Source organism: Mus musculus, chromosome 11 (assembly GCF_000001635.26).
Source record: "Mus musculus strain C57BL/6J chromosome 11, GRCm38.p6 C57BL/6J".
In the NCBI taxonomy this organism is placed as follows: Eukaryota; Metazoa; Chordata; class Mammalia; order Rodentia; family Muridae; genus Mus; species Mus musculus.
The window spans coordinates 58,847,162-58,866,232 of NC_000077.6; the positions used below are offsets into that span (position 1 = coordinate 58,847,162).

Consider the following 19,071-nt stretch of genomic DNA (forward strand, 5'->3'; position numbering starts at 1 on the left):
CTTGTTGCTTCCGGTTTCCGCCGAGGTCCGCCCCTGGCTATTTGGTTCTACGCTGTATTTCGGTGAAAGGCACCGGGAGGCTGACATCTGGCACCGAGGTGAGTGCAGCTTCTGGGGAATCGGCAGGAGCAGGCTGCGGTCGGCCCTTATCCCCTCGGCTGTTATGCGTGCAGACAGTGCGAGGCTGGGAACCTGCGCGGGTCTGAGCTTACCGCCTGTCTCTCTCCATGAAGCTGTGCTCAGCCTGGTCCTGCCCCAGGGCCCCCTAATTGGGCCCTGATTCCTGCATCCATCTCCTGTGGCTCCTGAACTTACCTCTCCCTCCACCGGGTGATCAAGTGTGTGTCCCCACGCTGCAGTTCATAAGGACTTTGCACACTGTCACTGTCATCTTTTATTGTGAGGGCTTCATCAGAGAGGAAGGCAGGCATTTGAGAAGTCAGTCCTTTGACCAATTGACGAGGGTTGGAGAAGCTGGGGGGCGGGGTGGGGGGGGCTGAGAAGGAAGCGATAGCTGGAACCCTACCTAGGTGAGGGGCTTCTGACTTTTGGGGTGCTAATCAGCTGGACCACAGTTAACACAGACATAGCCATTACTGCGTACTTGCTTCATCATCAAGAGCATCTCTACTCCTCCGTGGCAGTGGGGACCTGTTGTGTCTGGAGGGAAAAGCTATGACACAGCAATAGCTCATGGAGGAACACATCTGTCTTCCTGTGGTTTCAGCTCCTTTGGAGCCTATGGTAGTTTTACTTCGAGTGTTCAGAAGAGCCTTACTACTCTTTTTTTTAAAACGGCGTAGAGGCAAACTGTAGAAAAAGTGGTCGACTCAGCCAGTTCCCCTGAGAAAACTCGTTTTAAAAACTGTACAGGTCACATCTATTGTAGCTGCACTGATGAGAGCAAGGGAATTTGTGGGAGGGAGCTACACCAAGGCCTGACAGCTGGGAGACCAGCCATGGCGAAGCATCACTCCTGAAGTCCTGCAGTAAATACACACTCAGTGTTCAGTTTTTCTGATGTAGTCTTGGGAGAAAACCATCCTGATTGGATGAGACATTTTTCCTACAAAATTTAAATATGTCAAACTAGTTTTCTGAGTGTTACTCAGTATGCTAATGGTGTAGTAAGTACCATGTGTGTTTGTACTAAACTGTACCTCACTGACAGGAAGCTAAGCAGTGTGGCTTAAGTATTTTTCTATAGTTTAATTTCCGTGACTCAGTAATGTTCATTAAACACCCATCCTTAAAACATTGCATGATTTATTTCAGAATAACTAAGTTGTTCTGAAATGACAAGCAGCAAATATTTCCATCACCCTGTGCATAACTGATGATTCTCCACCGTTTAATAAAATGAATGGTACTCCTTCAGCAATATTGTGGCAGTTTTTGTTGTCTTGTAGCTTTTCACCCTTGGTGACTGTCTTTGCACACTGGAATTATCTAGTGAGTTGTTCTCTGTTGGCCTTCTCTTCCAGCTGTGGTTTGATGGTCCTCTCAGATCTGAAAGAGTTAAGACAATGGATACATCTGAGGTACGTTGTATAGTTATGTCTTGTTTTACATTGTGTCTTAGGACTTTTGACAATTGGAAGGGAAGAATAAAGTTAATGTAAGATAGAGACCTGCAGATGATAGCACTGGATATGTTGACAGAGCCACATTTTGGAGAACGATAGAGTCACATGCAGATGGGTCTCTGTTTCCCCTGACATGGTGACACAGATCTGTCTTAGGGTTTAGGTTGACTCAAAGAGAAGGTGCCAACTTGACATGTTCTGTGACGTCTAAGTAGGCTCCATGGACGTGCGTGATGTGGCTGGAGCTTCATTCCCAGCCTGGAGACAAACACAGCATTCCACAGTGTCAGTTCACGAGTGCTGGGACTCAGAGCTGTTTAAAGGACTTTCCTTTGCTGGTTAAAGTTGTATAGTTCCAGACAGCTTCTGGGAGACGCCGCCTATGTCAGATGAGGCCCAGAATATATGGAGACATTGTCCTGCAGGGCCTCCATTTCTTCCCCTGCATTTTTCTCTGCTTGTGTGTATATGCAGATCGTGACAGTGTCCATGCATGTTTTAGTAATAACTTGTCTTTACCGTTTACATTTTTTTTCCTACTCACTGGACTCTTGGTTCAGATTCTCAACACCTCATCACAGTTGAATGAGAACACTTCTCTGCCAGCTGCCTTACTTAACGTCTTCCGCCATGCTGCAAAGTTCCGCCCGTCGTCTTCTCTCCCCCCCACCCCCCCAAGGTCTGCGTTTTGGTTTCTGCCCGGGAGTGACTGCTGCTTTCTTCACCTCTGTTCTGACTTCTTTTTCTCCTTATCATAGCTTAGCTTATGCCTTTGTTCCACTCAGTTCCCCCACTCATTCCATCTGAGAGGGCTTCTGGGGTCCAGCACTTTGGTTGGAGTTTGGTAACTATGTCTCTGTAGTGTTGACCCCTCGATCAGCTTTCAGATCATATGTTGATCTGCAAAGTCAAGCCCCCCCTTGTCAAAACAGAAATCACATCCTCCAGTGGTTCCTTGGATATGGTCTTAGTACCAGCCTACCTGTGTCCTTGATGACTGCACTGAAAGGGGGATTGTTTTTTCTGGACCCTTCTCTTTTACTCCCTTCCCAGCTTTCCCTCCTCTGCTCCCTGAGGTCTAACGTTATTTGCTGCAATCCAGCTGGCTTTGTTTGTTGTTCATTCTTGAGCCAGTGGCAGCCTGTGATGAGTGAATGGGGAGGGAGCATGGTTGCCTAGAGACAAATGGGTACTTTCTTACTCACATTGGAACTTCCCATCTCTACCAGACTGGAAGGGAAGGTCTGTTTCCTCACTGGTGATGCCCAGTGCTGATGAGCCATACTGCCAACAGGCAGGCATGGTGAAGGACTTGAGATGAGAAAACAGAAGGCAGTGGGTCACCATTTAATTATAGAGTCATGAGAACGCTCCACAGAGCATAAGGGAAACAGAAGCACAGATCTGAACAGTGTACATAGCTTGTTCATGAATTCCACTTCACTGCTTCCATGGAGTTTGTAGGTCATGCAAAATCTATTCCTTGCTCAAAAGTGTCTGGACATAATTTTTTTAAACACAGGAAACATGAACAAGTAAATTTCAGCCCCTCCATGGTTGGGACAAGATTCTCTACAGGCTCAACAAGTTCCCTGCCGTTTCCCATAGACAGAAGCCAGAGTCTAGGAATCAGCAGGCAGAGGCGAGAAGAGTACCGTGCACTCTTGCCTGCACTGGCCCAACCTACACAGTAGTTCAGGCTCATAGTCAGTAGCTTAGAAGGAACACTGGACTCAAAACTTGAGACCAAACACACTTGGGAACAGGAGGGTTGACACGCTGTCTGGATGGTAGAAAGAGATAAAGGTAATTGTGTCTCCTATTAAATGTCATCAGAGGACTCTATACGTAAAGTACTTAGCAGTGTGGCCTTTTTAAAGACATGGCCTCACTATGGAACCCTAGTTGGCCTGGACCTTGCACTGTAAACCATGCTGGTCTTGAACTCACAAACCACTTACCTCTGCTTCCCAGATGCTGGGCATACATGTGTGCACCACCACACCCAGCTGCTGGGACCATTGTTCATTTCCCTTCCCCATGACCTCACGCTCCACGGGCCTAGCTGACTTGTATTGAGAAGGAGCCACAACCTTGAGTCTGCTCAGCTGGAGGGACTGATTTTATCGTGAGCACTTTGCTCCTTATGACTCCGAGGCAGTAGGTGGGAAGGAGCTACAGTGCTGGTTTGGCTGAGAGTCATCTTGATTACCAAGAGGAGCTTAGATTAGTCTTCAGTGGAGGTAAGGGAGGCTGTTAATGACTTTTGTCTTGCTGTGACCAAATACCAGAAAGAAACCACTTAGGAGAGGAAAAATTTATTTTGGTTCATTGTTTCAGAGGTATCAGTCCTTCATGGCTGTCATGGCAATGATGGCAGATGGGAGTGGCTCCGTCAGTGGAGGTGAGAGTGTGAAGAGGAGTCGCTGTTCACACCGTGGCAGACCTGGAACCTGAGAGAGAAGTGGGAACCAGGGCAGGTATAACCTTCCAAGACACCCCCTTTCTAGTCTACTTCTACCAGCCAGACTCAGCCTCCCAAACCTTCCACAGCCTTCAAAGTTGCGCCACACACTTTATATGACCTGCTGACAAGAGTGAGCCTGCAGGGAACATTCCATATTCAAACCCTGAAAGGAAGAGCATGTCTAAGAGTACAAGAGGTCCCTGAGGGCATCTCTCGTAGAACTACGCCCTGTTGTAGCCAAGCCAACCCTGTCAGGCAGGACTACAAATATTCCAGATACTTCAAGTTATGACTATATCTTTACTCTCCTAGCAAAGAAGCAAGGTCTGCTGAGACATTTGCTGAAAGCTGGGGAAAAATGAATTAGTAATAGAACTAATGCATGCATGCATACATACGTACATACATACATATATTACATACATATTGCACTCACATATACCCATATACAACCAGTTATAGAAATGAAGACTAGCTATGTAGATTATTTCTATTCTAGAACAGGTTTGCTTATGGCTGGGGATGTGGCTATGGTAAATCACTTTCCAGGAACAATTCTGTGTATGTTCATATGTATCAGGCAAATATTTTGGATGCTAATTTTTTAAGTTCTTAGGTATATAATTAGGAAGTAAACATTTTTTAAAAGATTGATTTATTATATTTATACAAGTATACTGTAGCTGTTTTTCAAACACACCAGAAGAGGGTGTCAGGTCTCCATTACAGATGGTTTGTGAGCCACCATGTGAGTGCTGGGAATTGAACTCAGGACCTCTGGAAGAGCAGTCGGAGCTTTTAACAGCTGAGCCATCTCTCTAAGCCTCAGGAAGTAAACATCTTTTAAAAGTGACTGACTCTTTTTGTTTTTGTTTGTTTGTTTGGGTGTTCCTTTTTGTTTGTTTGTTTGGTTGGTTGGTTTTTCGAGACAGGGTAGCCCTGGCTGTCCTGGAACTCACTTTGTAGACCAGGCTGGCCTAGAACTCAGAAATCCGCCTGCCTCTGCCTCCCAAGTGCTGGGATTAAAGGCATGTGCCACCACGCCCGGCTTGTGACTGAGTCTTTTTGTGATGTTCTTTCTTGGACTTTGGACCTAATTTTGAAGTTTGAATTCAGTTTCTCAGCTTGTGTTATAGTTGTGTGTTTATTGACTCAACTTCCTTTTAGAAAGGTCTCGTCTCAGTGAAAATGAGAAGAACAGTTCCGTCTTGCTTGTATCCCGTCAGTGAGAGCCGGAAACTCAGTTCAGTGTGCATGTGCCAATATCTGTGTGCAGTGTTCCCTGGTCCAGCCTCAGGACTGGGTCTTTAACTGATGTTTTCTGGTTTCTTGGGTGTCACAATCTGGGGTATAGGTTATGTTTTGGTAAGCAACATCTCCAACTTGGGTGATGTTCCATAAGCAAGGTGCCTATCCCATCTGTGGCCACAATCACTTCTCAGAGGCGCCTTCTTGGAATTTGTTGATCAGTGAGGGGAAAAAAATAGAAAACCAAGTGCCAGCTGCAAAAGGTAGTCAGAGGTGGCATGTCACTTCTGCAGATGTTTCCTTATACGGTGGCCACGTGTATGCCAGCATATCCATGGTACTCTCTTTTTAGCATATTGTGCTTACTACCTTGTGTCTCAAAATAATGGCAGGAATTCATTTAATACCCATTATGACTACTCTTGCTTCAGCCTACCCTGCACATTACAGTATAGCAGATGGTAATAAGCCAAAGGGGCGACCCTCGAGATGCACCATCTTCTTACAGTCTTGGAGTCTTTGGCAGATTTGGTGAATGGCCTTAACCCTGAACACTGGACACTTCCCTAGATGAGGCTCTGACTCCGCACCCTGATAGCTCCTGGGCCATTAGTCTCCAAGCTCATGTCTCTTCTTTAGGAACTTCTCATTGTGTTTCCCAAGAAGTTCGGTCTTAGTGAATAGTTTGGTGATAGTGAATCAAAGCTTTTCTTATGTATCATGCTCAGAGAACAAGCAGCCCTTTCCCTCTTTCCCATTCACAACTCTCAAATGCTGCTTCTTGTCTAAACCAGGTACTAGGTACCAGCTCAAAAAGGCCATCAGAGATGGCAGAGCATGTATCTCCTTAGGCAGTGTCAACTAGTCTTGACTGGGGAAGTGAGAGAATGGAAGTGTGTATTATGTCCTGGGTGTGTGCATGCCACCTTAATTTGCCTGTGTTCCAAAAGAAATTAGGAAGTGAATTATGGGAAAACAGAGATGTTACCGGTTAGCAAAACCACAGGAGAAAAGGATCAGTTGATTCCTTCCCACAAGCACCCCCTTCTTTCATGTCACGTAAAGCATCGGTTCCCACTCACTTGCCTAGAGCTTGGAACAAACTGGCATCTTAACAAAAGACCAAAGAAACTAATGAAAACCCTATTCTTTTTCTTTTCTGGTCTTTCTTTGCATTTCCTTTTGCAATAAGTTCCCAAATCCTTATTTGAACCTCTGCCAGTACATCACTGTCTGGCCTCCAACTCTTGGTCCCCATGCCTTAGCCTTCTGGAGGTGGGATCTGTGGAACTTGCCACATTGCACGGCTTCCAGTCTGCGTTCTTAGTGCAGTAGTGTATTTCCCAGTCTGGAAACTGGAGTGATTCTTCCCCTCTTAGGGCCCCCCTCTTTCTCCTTTCATGGGGCGACTTTCAGAATGTCAAGGTGTTGAGCTAACCAGTTTTCACTGGCTTCTGTTTGTTAATATATCGCCTCCTAGGATGCTACTGATAGTTACTTCTGTTGGATCTAGCAGTTCTTTTAAACATATATACGACTGCACTTTATACATAACTTACGGACAACACTGACTCCTTGGTATTGTAGTTGTCGGAGTCAGATGCATTTAAGTGGGAAACCAAACATTATTACTTGCTTGCATTGGTTTTTCTGCCTTTTGTATCTCATCCTAATTAACTTAGTATGTTTGTAAGGCATTTTGCAGATGATTTTCCTTCCGGAGAGGAGTGGCCTCCTACATTCCTGTCTCTGACCTAAGGCTGAAGGCTTGGGTTGAGGAGAAATGTCTCATTACAGGGGTTGGTGTCATTTGAGGATGTGTCTGTGGACTTCACCTGGGATGAGTGGCAGGACCTGGATGACAGTCAGAGGAAGCTCTACAGGGACGTGATGCTGGAGACCTACAGCAGCCTGCTGTCCTTGAGTGAGTGAAAATCCCTGGAGTGCTATTAGAAGCGTGTTCCTTTTTGGCAAATACAGGAGCCGCTTCTAAGGATAGTTTTCTGTGCTAGTGACTGAACTGGGTCTTGTGCAGTACAGGTAAGCAGCCAGCACTGAGCTCAGTCTTCCGGTGTTCATGTTTCCTTACGGTTTACTTTATTTGTATACGTACGGCTATTTCTCTTCCATATATGTACGTGCATCATGTGCATGCAGCGCCCAAAGAAGTCAGAAAGAAGACATTGGATCCTCTGGGGCTGGAACTACAGAGTTGTTAGCCACCATGTGGCTGACGATTGAACCTAGGTCCTCTGTGAACAGCAACAAATAGTCTTGATGACTGAGCCATTTCTCCAGGCCCCTATTTGGTGTTTGTTTGTTTGTCTGTCTGTCTGTTGAGGTAGGATCTCTACATATCCCTGGCTGTCCTGGAACTCACTGTGTAGATCGGGCTGGACTTGAACTCACAGAGAGCCAACTACCTCTTCCTCCTGGGTGCTGGGATTAAAGGTGTGCGCCACCACATCCAGCCCGTTTGTATTTTTAACAGGCTCATTATGGTTCTACATTTGATGATGTCCTGCCTCCCCAGCCGTACAGCATTAGGCTCAGGGAGCAGCTCTCCTTCCCTCTGCCTCACTGAGTAGAGTAGCCTGAGCGGTTCATTCTGTGAGAAGCAGGAAAGGACAGAGAGAGCATCACACTGTCACATTGAGCAGAGGAAGCTAAAGTTTTGTGTTTACTTAAAAAAAAAAAAAAAAACTCTTCCTGTGTATATGGCATAGTCATATACACCTGTGATAGGCAGAGACAGACAGATTTCTTGTGAGTTCGAGGCCAGCCTGGTCTACCTGGTGAGTCCAGGCCAGCCAAAGCTACATAGAGACTCTATAAACAATCCACACACACACACACACACACACACACACACACACACACACACACACCCTTTCCTGTCACAGCTCTTTGGTTTCTGTGTTTGATGAGCTTTTACCTGTAGGCCCTCACTAATATTCTTTCTTTGTACTAACTTCTGCTTTGGTGTTTTATCCTTCTCTGTCTCTCCGTTTTCAAACTTACTGCTTCTGTTCTATTGCTCTTCTCTCACCTCATCTTATCAAAGGTGTGTGGCAAAAGGCTCACCATCCTTGATCAGCCTGATGTTACTGTTTAGGACTGGACTCTGGTCTCTGCAAGAGAAGCACTCTGTCTTGACTGCTGAGCCATCTTTCCAGTCTTATTTTATACATTTCATAGTTGAATGTATTACACCATAGGGATTGATCTGTTTGAATTAAATCTGTGGATACTCTTAAAGCTCCTATAAAATATTCTCACTGGTCCTGTCACCCCCCAAAGCCCATAATAATATATATGTTAATTTTATGTGTACGGGTGTTTTGCCTGCGTGTACATGTCTGTGTTATGAGTGCAGCGCCTTTGGAGGCCACCAGAAGGCATTGGTTCCCCTGGGACTGAACTTGGAAACAGTTGTAAACCTCCATCTAGGTGCTGGAATTAGAAGACCCAAGTGTTCTGCAAGAGCAACCAGTGTTCATAACCTCCAAGCTGTCTCTCCCACCCAGTGTCTCGTCATTATTTAATGTACCTGACTTAGCAGTTAGCCAAAACTTATACAGTATTTCCTATTAAATAGATCAGTGTGATGCCAAACCTGAGTTGATCCTGAAGTTGGAGAAAGAAGCTGAGCCATGGAAGGAAGACGATGCCCCAGACCAGAGCCTCCCAGGTCAGTGACTGCACCCTGGACAAAGATGCCAGGTTGAGGGAGCTCATGAATTGGTGGCTGTGTTGAGCTCACTCATCCAACAGTCAGTGTATCCAGGCTGCAGGGAAAGCTTTCTCATGGAAATGCATGCCACTTATATTAGGATTTCTTAAAGGAACAGGAAGAACACACACACACATACTACGCATGGGATTTATTAGAGTGGATTACAGGCTGTAGTCCAGGTGATCCAAAAAAGACTATCCCAATAGAGAGAATTTGGTAGTTGTTCAGTCAGTGGGACGGATGTCTCAGCAGCACCAATGTGGTCCTGGAATCCCGAAGGATCCTAGAAAGCAGCTGTCTTCAGCATCCATTGGACTCCTGTAGCCCAGTGAAGTAGCACCTCAGCAGCAGGACAGATGCACTTGCCAATGAGAGGAAGGGCACGTAGGCAAAAACGCAGAGGCTCTCTGCTTCCATGACCTTTCATTTAGGCCACCAGAAAGTTTGCCTGAGATTTAGGGTAGGCCTTCCCACTTCAAATGATTTAATCAAGAAAACCCCTCGTGGATATGTGCAGCCACTTGGGTTTAGTTGACTCCAGCTAGAGTCAAGTTGACAACCAAGACTGGCCACCATACCGCTCTTGCTGCTTTTGACACCTATTATGTTAGGCTTAGCAAACCCAGTTCAGACCTTCACATATCAGTTTCATTCCCCGGGTCTGATTACGGCTTTTTGTTTCCTTAAGCTAAACAAATTCTGTTCAATCTGTGGTTGTTCTTAGATGTGTTTGTTGGTCTATTCCATCTTCACAGGCATGATTACACTTCCTTATGGTGGAGAGTGTTCGACTGAAGTTCTTATTTGTCCTTTCCTCGTCTTTATAGCTTGTTTTGAGCATATCCCACTTGTATGCTTGTATGATTCTCTGGAACAAACATTGGTGAATCAACAAGTTTATCAACAGGCTAAAGAACTCCGGTGTGTTGAGAAGCAGAAATGTTGGAATTAAAGGGACCATCACCCTTCCCCCAGAGTCTTCCCTGAATGAAAGAAGAAGAAAAATCGTTCACGTCTCAAGAACATGGAATCTTAAGATTACTACTTTCTTTTGGTTTAAATTGTAGATCACTGATTTCTAAACCTAGTATGCAATGTGTAGGTGGACGTGAACTCTCAGGAGTGCTTGTTATCTCGTTAAGAACCCAGTTTTGATATTAATAGTTTGAAACCAATGCTGCAAACATAGTTCTCTAGGCAGCCCACTAAGACTGATACGAATATAAGAAAATGAAGTCATGTATATGAAGGTAGAATTTGTGATCCTGAGGAGCACCGAGCATACCTCAAAGATGGGGTGCATGTGGGGCTTAGTGTGGCACCGAGGAGACCTTAGACTTGAAGGTCAAATGGTTGTTTCTGGGCTCAGATTTCGTGTGCTTAGGATGTGTGCATAGGGATTGTACTAAGTAAGTAGCCGTCTAGTTTTCTCTGTGAAGATCACTCTAATTCAACATATGTAATGAATTTATGCAGGAAAGTCCATTCGTTTTGAAAGTTTAACAAGTCAAAATTCTAAAGCCCAAATAAAGACGTGGAGCAGCGTGATTTTATGAGTCAGCACGTATGCATTTACACAGCTGGGAAAATGCCAGTTGTTAATGTCAGACCTGTGCGGCAATCTCACATCTCCAGTATTGTGGGTACACCTTGCCTTCTAGGACCAAATTTTGCAGTTTTTATATGTGCTATATTTAATTCAGATTAAATTAGGAGTATTAAGAATCCATACTCCGCCCAGCACTCGGGAGGCAGAGGCAGGCGGATTTCTGAGTTCGAAGCCAGCCTGGTCTACAAAGTGAGTTCCAGGACAGTCAGGGCTACACAGAGAAACCCTGTCTCGAAAAAACAAAAAACAAACAAACAAACATAATTCATACTACCTCATATGAAGCGAGATCATTAGTATTTGAAAATCACTGGAGGTGTCTGTATCGTTTTGTCAAGAAATTCTTCCTTAGATAACAGACAAGAATACTACATTTGCTGTATATGGGTACTAACCAGAAAACCTTCCATTTCTTCATTTCCTTCTAGATATGCAGAATGTGGATGACCGGAATGAGGTCAGTCAAGACAGCCAAAAGATACGCAGATGCAGTCTGGTAATTGCCAAGAGCAGCGTGTCAGCTGAGAGGGCTCCAGCAGGAAAAGCATTGAGTAGCTCACACCGTGTTTTAGATCTGGCCATAAAGAACAGCACGTCTTCTGGAATGAGCCCTGGGCCACTTAATATGCGGGACCGTATGCTTCTCCCTAGGGAGCCCAGTGAGATGCAGGCTAGAAAGGAACTTGGCCTTCCTGATGTAACCAGGGTGTCCCCCAGACTTCCTGAGCCTCTTAGTCTGTATCGCAGTACTGAATGTGAAGAACAGCATGTTCAGTACTGTGGGCCCAGTGAAGCTTTCCACGTGAAGCCAGTGTGGTTGCAAAAAGCATTCCCTATGAGCAATCCCTCCAGTAAGTTGAGAGACTACAGGAAAGAGTTAGAAAAGTTAGCTCTTCCTGCCAAAGGGGAGACTCGGGCACAGGTACAAACTTTTGAATGCAAAGTGTGTGGGAAGTTATTCTGTAAAAATTCCCATCTCACACAGCATTTAAAAATGCACAAAGAAAAGAGATGTTATAAAGGTAGTAATTGTGAGCCAATACTCAATATACAACCGAAACTCCCAAAACACCAGAGCTTGCGTGCGGGAGAAGAACTTTATACATGTAATGGTGATGAGAAATACATTCGTCCAAAGTCAGGAAAAAGCGTTCAGCAGAAAATCATAGGTGACGGAAGGATTGTGTGTGGAAAGACCGAGTGCTCAAAATTAAATTGTAGCGTTGAGCAGAACCCTCTCAAGCATGAGGAGACCCACGAGTTCAGTCTAGCTGGGAAAACAGTTAGGAAGTCAGACCTCCATCAGCTGGAGACACCTCACAGATATGAGAGAGTGTATGAATGTAGTGCATGTGGCAAAACCTTTAGTCACACACCACATGTCTACTCACCCTCGGGAGCTGAGAAACCCTATGAATGTGAAGACTGTCAGCAGTCGAAGCTCGTGGTGAGCCAGCCAGCTCCCACGCAGGAGAAACGCTATGTGTGTAATGTGTGTGGAAAAGCCTTTTACAAGCGAGCCCACCTACACGCACATCAGAGGACCCACACAGGTGAGAAGCCATATGACTGCCAAGAGTGCGGGAAGTCTTTTAGACTGAAGTCATTTCTTGTTGTCCATCAGCGGATTCACACGGGGGAGAAACCCTTTGCGTGTGATACGTGCGGGAAGAGCTTCAAGCAGAGGACGAGTCTCTACACACACATAAGAATCCACACAGGCGAGAAGCCCTACGAGTGTAAAGAATGTAGGAAGTCGTTCATTCTCAAGTCCTACCTCACTGTGCACCAGAGAACTCACTCAGGCGAGAAGCCCTATGAGTGTGACGTCTGTGGGAAATCCTTTAAGCAAAATTCCCACCTTCATGCACACAAGAGAACTCACACAAGTGAGAAGCCCTATGAGTGTATCGTGTGTGGCAAAAGTTACAAGCAGAGTCCAAGCCTCTACACACATAAGAAAATCCACACCAGTGAGAAACCCTATGAGTGTAAGCAATGTAGGAAGTCATTTAGTTTGAAATTCCACCTCACTAGGCATCAGAGAACTCACTCCGGTGAGAAACACTATCAGTGAAATGTATGTGGATGAGCCTTGAAGCTAGTTCATGCCTGTGTCCCTCAGAGAACTCACCCCTCGGAGTGGGAAGAGTTGGTCTACAGCAACTCTGTACCACTAATCCTCTGCCCACTAGGGCTTCAGTGGTGAGAAACTGTCAGTGCTATGTATGTGGGAAGGCCTGGCAGCTGTCAAGCGGGTTCACTCATCTGAGAAGTCATACAGGTGACAGACCTTTATAATTAAAAACTAAGAAAATATCTCAGCCAAAGATAGATCAGAGAACTCACAAACATGAGAAACCTTAAGAACATATAAATGTAAAAAATGTCTCAACCATAAGATCCAACTTGTTCATTCAAATACATACAGTTGGCTGTAATATAAAAATATACAGTTGGGCATAATGTATGTAGAAAAGCCTTTCTCCACATGCCATATCTCCTCAGTCATTAGGCAGTTCACACCCTAAAAGGAACCCTGTGAATTCAGCAGAAAATCCTTCAACCATAGGTCATTCTTCACTGCATACCAAAGAAGGCACATGGGGACATCTCTATGAATGTTGTTTATGTGCAGAAAACACTCGAGACAAACCTCCGTGTCCACCTGAAAACTCAAAACTGAGAAACCCTATGACTGTAAATATGGTAGAAAATATTTCAACCATAAGCCATCTGTTGCTGTATGTGGAAGAAGTCACATAGGTGAGTAACCATATCTACATTGGTGAGTATAAGGTATGCAGAGAACCCTTGGAGAGGTGACAAGTCTCCACATTAAAGAACTTGCACTGTTGAGGAACCCTAAGAGAGCAGTCTACACGGAAATGCTTCTTTCAGTAGGCAGACCTCTCTGAATGTCTGTCGGAAGCACATGAATAACGTGAGAAATATACCTTCACTCCTGCCAGTGTAGTCACTGTATCTGAAAGAGTCACATAAATACGCCCTCAGGTTACATTTGGAGACACTGTAAAACAGGTAATGATGTGAGAAATGTTTCTAAGAAGTGCAGCACAAATTCCTACAAGGGCCAGAAGTCCAGGAGGCAGGGAGCCGTGTGCTCACCAAGCTGTGCTGCCTTCCCTGCACTCGCAGCCTGTGTGTGCGGTCCATTCCTGTTAGATCTGTACTAACCTCCTAGTAGAATACAAATGCGTGTGCTGTATTCATTTCTATCCCACTGTCCCAAATCTTAAAACAGACTCTACCTGGCAGCCATCCGTAGTTGGCCTGAGTGTAGATAACCTCTAGCATGTTTGGGAGCCGTGTATAGAAGGGCACTGTGGCTTAGGCATATGTGTTGTCCAGAGCTCTGGTCCTCCTGCGTTTCTGCCATCTTGAAAGTGTATAAAGAGAGATCTTGTAATACTCAGGCCCACAGCCATTCGTTCACTTTCAAAGGTGGTTGAGACAAATAGATGATTGTCTTGTTAGAAAATTCTCAGGAGAGAGAACCTTGTTGCCACCCAGCATTCTCATGATGCTTTGTGGGGCAGAAGAAATCTTGATAAAACTTGCATAAATCCTGAGTGCGTTCCCAGCGGGATCCTCCATTAAACAGCATGAAGTGCCCATTCCGTTAATGTGTGAAACCTAATAAAAAAGGTTTCAAAAATCCTTGATCTGGGAAAGTTGTCACTATGGAATCTGTATATTAAGGTTTTGGAGAGAAATGTTAAATCTCATATTCCAGTTGTTTTTAAAAATCTGCACACCAGGAGAGGAGTGTCGGAGAGACTGCCTATCAGTGGGCCTCAGTCTCCATCTGGGGACATTTGTGATGTAAGTAGAGTTTCAGTGGCCAATGGCACATATAGGGATACAGCTGAACAGCCTACACTATGTTGGATAATAACTCATGTATGTATGGCTTATATCATATCAATCATGTTCCATGATGAAACTCGGTGGAAGGGACTTGCGATATACATTGATATTTCCCGCATTTGGGGCCATTCTGGCCTGTTCACGTCCTCTAGCCTCACACAGTTGTATTAGATACTTCCTTAGTCGTGTAGCACATCTAAATGTGTATGACAGTTATTACAGCCTCAAGTAAATAAAGATAACTGTTTTTCTAACATGACATCTCCGAGTGGGCCTCTGCATCTGATAGGGAAAGTATTTACAGTGAAGAGTTTATACACGAGAAGGACCTTGGCTCACTGCCAGCATGTGAGTTGATTTTGGACTGTTGGGACTGTAGTGCCCATCCCCTTCCACTCTCAGGCAGGTTTCTTTCTCACACCTTGAAATGGGCATCAGCATAGGTGTGAGTATCCGCAGCAAAGGCTCTGTAACTGAGATTTCCTTAATTTCCATTTAAAAAAATTGAACCTGTCTCAATGTGATATGCTGAGATTAGATAAAATACTTGCCGTGTAACATGGAATGTGATGAAAGATATATCCTGTAAGCATTACAGTGAATTAATATACAACTGTCTTAAAAGTTGGTAGGAGGCAGCCGGGCATGGTGGTGCACGCCTTTAATCCCAGCACTCGGGAGGCAGAGACAGGAGGATTTCTGAGTTCGAGGCCAGCCTGGTCTACAAAGTGAATTCCAGGACAGCCAGGGGTACAGGGAAACCCTGTCTCAAAAAAACCAAAAAAAAAAAAAAAAAAAAAAAAAAGTTGGTAGGAGGCTACAACAGAATGTTGAGAGTTCCATGACATAGCTTAGAATGTACCAGAAAGACAAATGGAGACGTGAAAGAAGTAAGCCTTCCGTTGTACACTGACCTGTGGAGGCAGAGCTTCAGGTTCCAAATGGTCCTTTGTTAGTGGGTCCCATAAATTATCTGTAGTGTTGTGTAGAACCACTGGAACAGCTGATGTGAGAACTAGGGGAGTTTTCATTGGGAGGGGGCCATTTACTTACAGGATTGTGTTTCTCTTGGGCTGTAGGAAATAGTCACCAAGTTACAAAGCAACATAAGAATTCTTGGAACTGTGATGCTTGCACAAAATTGTAGCCCTTGGGAGGAAATGGCAGTGTTGAGTTTGATGCCTGTGTAAGGAGTCACTTCCAACCCATACACTACTTGAGAGAGAGCGCGCGCGCACACACACACACACACACACACACACACACACTTGTACCTGTAACTCATTGGTTTGACTTAAGCATCTCTGCCACCATGTCTGCCAACCTCCCCAGTACACACACACTTGTACCTGTAACTCATTGGTTTGACTTAAGCATCTCTGCCACCATGTCTGCCAACCTCCCCAGTAGGTTCCTGTTCTAGATCTACTAGACAGTCAAATAAATACTATCGTATGTGCAAATATAAAAGGGAAATGATGAGGCAAAAGGGGGAAACAACATTGCCAAATTCACGGTGGCATTTTAGATTCAAAGCAGAATATATACTTGTGGAATATTAAAACAGTCACTGATACAACACCCATAAATCGTATTTAACAGCACTTCTTAGTATATAAAGGAAAATGCTCAAGGGGGCAAGATTGGAGCTAGAGCTCTGTGTTTAGAACAGGAGGGCTAGAGGAGACATTGAGGAGAAAGTATATAGTTGAAGAAAATGTTTCTTAAGTGAAAGGCATGGTAGTTTTACTTGAGCAGACATTCGACTATGTGGAGTCCCATTGCTGGGTAGCCAGAGTCAACTCCAATACTGCCTCAGAATGGCTGCCTTAAGAGGTTCCCATCTTGCCTGTCCAGTACCTGTCAATCTTCCCTTTACTCCTGGTCCCTGACCCTCTTCCCCAGGAGGTCTGCAGGGGAAACCAGCTTTTCCCCTAGCACTGTCTCCCTTGCCTGTAGCACAGCCAAGACTTCTGTGGTGGTTTGAATGAGAATGATTCCCACCGGCTCCTATGTTTGAATGCTTAGTCCAGGGAGTGAAACTGCTTGAAAGGATTAGAAGGATTAGAAGGGTTAGGGGGAGTGGCCTTGTTGGAGGAAGTGTGCTGACTGGGGTACTGCTCTCCCACTCAGTCCAAATCTATCTTACTTGGTTAAAGACAAAGGAAGACATTCTGTGTTCCCAGTGTTGATCACCATCTACATTACTGTGAGAAAACACCCAAGGAAATCAACTTAGGGAGAAACACTGATTTTTGCCGCAGGTTTGCAAAAGATCCAATTGATGGTTGACTGTCTTTTACATTTATAGCAAGGCAGTAATTGTGGAGGGAGGCATGCCAGAGGTATGTTTTCACATCTTGGAAGCTGAAAGCAAAGAGGAGACAAACCTAAGAAAGGCTAAAGGAAGATGGGGCTTCAAAGCCACATATTTGGTGCTGTTTCCAAACTCTGAGGCTTGCCTTCCACAGATGTGCCAAGTACCAGTTGTCTTCACACAGTCTGTGGGTACATTAAATCATTTATGGGGGGGGGCGTGGATGTGGAGATGTTCAGTGGGGCTCTCTGCCATTCCTATCCCCACTTCTATCCTTGGGAAGAAAGGGGGCCTGTCCTGGGCTGTCCTGACCTCTTGTCTCTAGACCTCCATTCTTATTTCCAGCCCCTACTGTACTGGCTGGTTTTGTGTGTTAAATTGACACAAGCAAGAGTCATCAAAGAAGAAGTGCCTCCGTGAGATCCAGCTGTAAGACATTTTCTCAATTAGTGATCAATCAGGGAGGGTTCAGCCTATTGTGAGTGGTCCCATCCCTGGCCTGGTAGTCCTGAGTTCTATAAGAAAGCAGGCTGGTCAAGACATGAGAAGCAAGGCAGTAAACAGCATCCCTCCATGGCCTCTGCATCAGCTTCTGCCTCCGGGTTCCTGCCTTGCTTGAGCTCTTGTCCTGACTTCCTCCAATGATAACCTATAATCTGGAAGTATAAATTGAATAAACCCTTTCCAGGCCCCCACCCTCAAAACAAAAAGCATTTATGCCAAAGCCTTCACAATTGACAGGGCCTAGAAATACCAGATACAGAAGGTGTTGATCTCTCACATAAAACTGACAAGATTACACTGAGAAACCTGTCTGTGTTCATTGCTTTCAAGATGAGAATGAAGGCTGCAGAGATGGCTCAGTGGTTAAGAGCACATATTGCTCTTGCCTAGGGCCTGAGTTTAGTCCCCAGCATCCACACTGGGTGGCACACTATACCTCCACTCTAGAGGGATCCAGTCCTTTCGCCTCACACTCAGCCATGTGCACATACCCCACCCGGTCCATGCACTCACACATCAGTGCAGACATCTAAGTACCTTCATAAGCCAGGAGTGGTGGTGACACACACCTTTAAACCCAGCATTTGGGAGGCAGAGGCAGATGAAGCTCTGTGAATTGAAAGCTAGCCTGGTCTATACAGGGAGTTCCAGGACATCTAGAGCTAAATAATAAATGCAATCTCAAAACAAAACAAACAAAAAAGAATTGTAGCTTTGAGACTAGAGAAATGGCTCAGTGGCTAAGAGCTCTTACAGAGGACTCAGGGTTGGTTCCTATATTTAATGGCTCAAAATTGCCTGTAACTCCAATTCTAAGGGATCTAATGCCTCCGTGGGTACTGGATGCAGGTGATGCACACAGAGGCAAACAGGCATATATAGACATAAATTTAAAGAAAAGAATGTAAGCTCTGAACTGGAGATAGGGCTCAGCAATTAAGAGCAATGCCGCTCTTCCAATGACGACCTGAGTTCAATTCCCAGTACTCACTTTGAATTGCTGACAACCCATAACTCCAGTTCTGAGGGTGGGGAGAGACTCAAATGGATGCCTCCAGCCTCTTTGAGTACCTTATGCATATGCACATATCCTATCACACACATAATTAATAAAACATTTTTTAAAATTATAGATTCAATGTATGCACATCTTGACTACAAACAGAGGAATTAAAAATAATATATATGGATAGACAGGGTAGGGAATGGACTAAAGCAATAAAGTTTAAAGATGCATAAGTACTTGTTGAAGCTGTAAAACATCTATTATGGTTTTGTGTGTATATTTTTCTGTAATGAAATATGCATGCATATGTAAAATATACATATATTTATAAAAAGCAAGTGTGGTGGTAAATGCCTATAATCCCAGAACATGGCTCAAGCCTAATAGCCCTGTGAAGGCTGGAGGATCAGCTCAGCGTTACCTTCAATGTTTTCTGCAGCCACATACTGAATCTGAAACCAGTCTGGGCTGTGTGAAATGTCTCAAAAGCAAACAGACGGAGTTGACAGTGTCAGCGCCTAAGAACTTCATTACTGGGTCAGGTGAGTAGCTCAAAGTTAGAATGCTGTTCAAGGATTGCAAAGCTCTGGATTTCATATCTACCCATCGACAGTGTTTCCTATTAAAGAGCAGGGACTGGAGGGGTAGCTCAGTGGTTAAGAACACTTGTTGCTTTTGAGGAGGACAGGGCTTCAGTTCCCAGCACC

The 19,071-nt window shown here is 44.8% G+C and overlaps 2 protein-coding genes across 5 annotated transcripts in view; both read left to right on the forward strand.

Annotated features, from left to right (window-relative positions):
- Positions 1-14,796, forward strand: Gm12258 (predicted gene 12258). 2 transcript variants are annotated; one of them, NM_001372582.1, is made up of 6 exons: positions 1-98; positions 1,485-1,541; positions 3,927-4,066; positions 7,099-7,225; positions 8,900-8,992; positions 11,075-14,796. In NM_001372582.1, exons 4-6 carry the CDS (start codon positions 7,192-7,194, stop codon positions 12,721-12,723), a joined length of 1,776 nt encoding a protein of 591 aa, NP_001359511.1. In that variant the 5' UTR covers positions 1-98; positions 1,485-1,541; positions 3,927-4,066; positions 7,099-7,191; the 3' UTR covers positions 12,724-14,796. The 2 variants fall into 2 exon arrangements, with proteins under 2 accessions (NP_001359511.1, NP_001359510.1); NM_001372581.1 differs by lacking the exon at positions 3,927-4,066.
- The window catches only part of 2810021J22Rik (RIKEN cDNA 2810021J22 gene), a 24,046-nt gene continuing 18,297 nt past the window's right edge, over positions 13,323-19,071 (forward strand). For 2 of the 3 annotated variants that reach the window (XM_030246292.1, XM_030246294.1), the window contains exons 1-2: positions 13,323-13,412; positions 18,804-18,906. The gene's annotated coding sequence lies outside the window, so the exon portion shown is untranslated. Of the gene's footprint in view, positions 13,413-15,405; positions 15,428-18,803; positions 18,907-19,071 lie in introns of those variants that run through there. The other variant, XM_030246293.1, reaches the window with a different exon arrangement.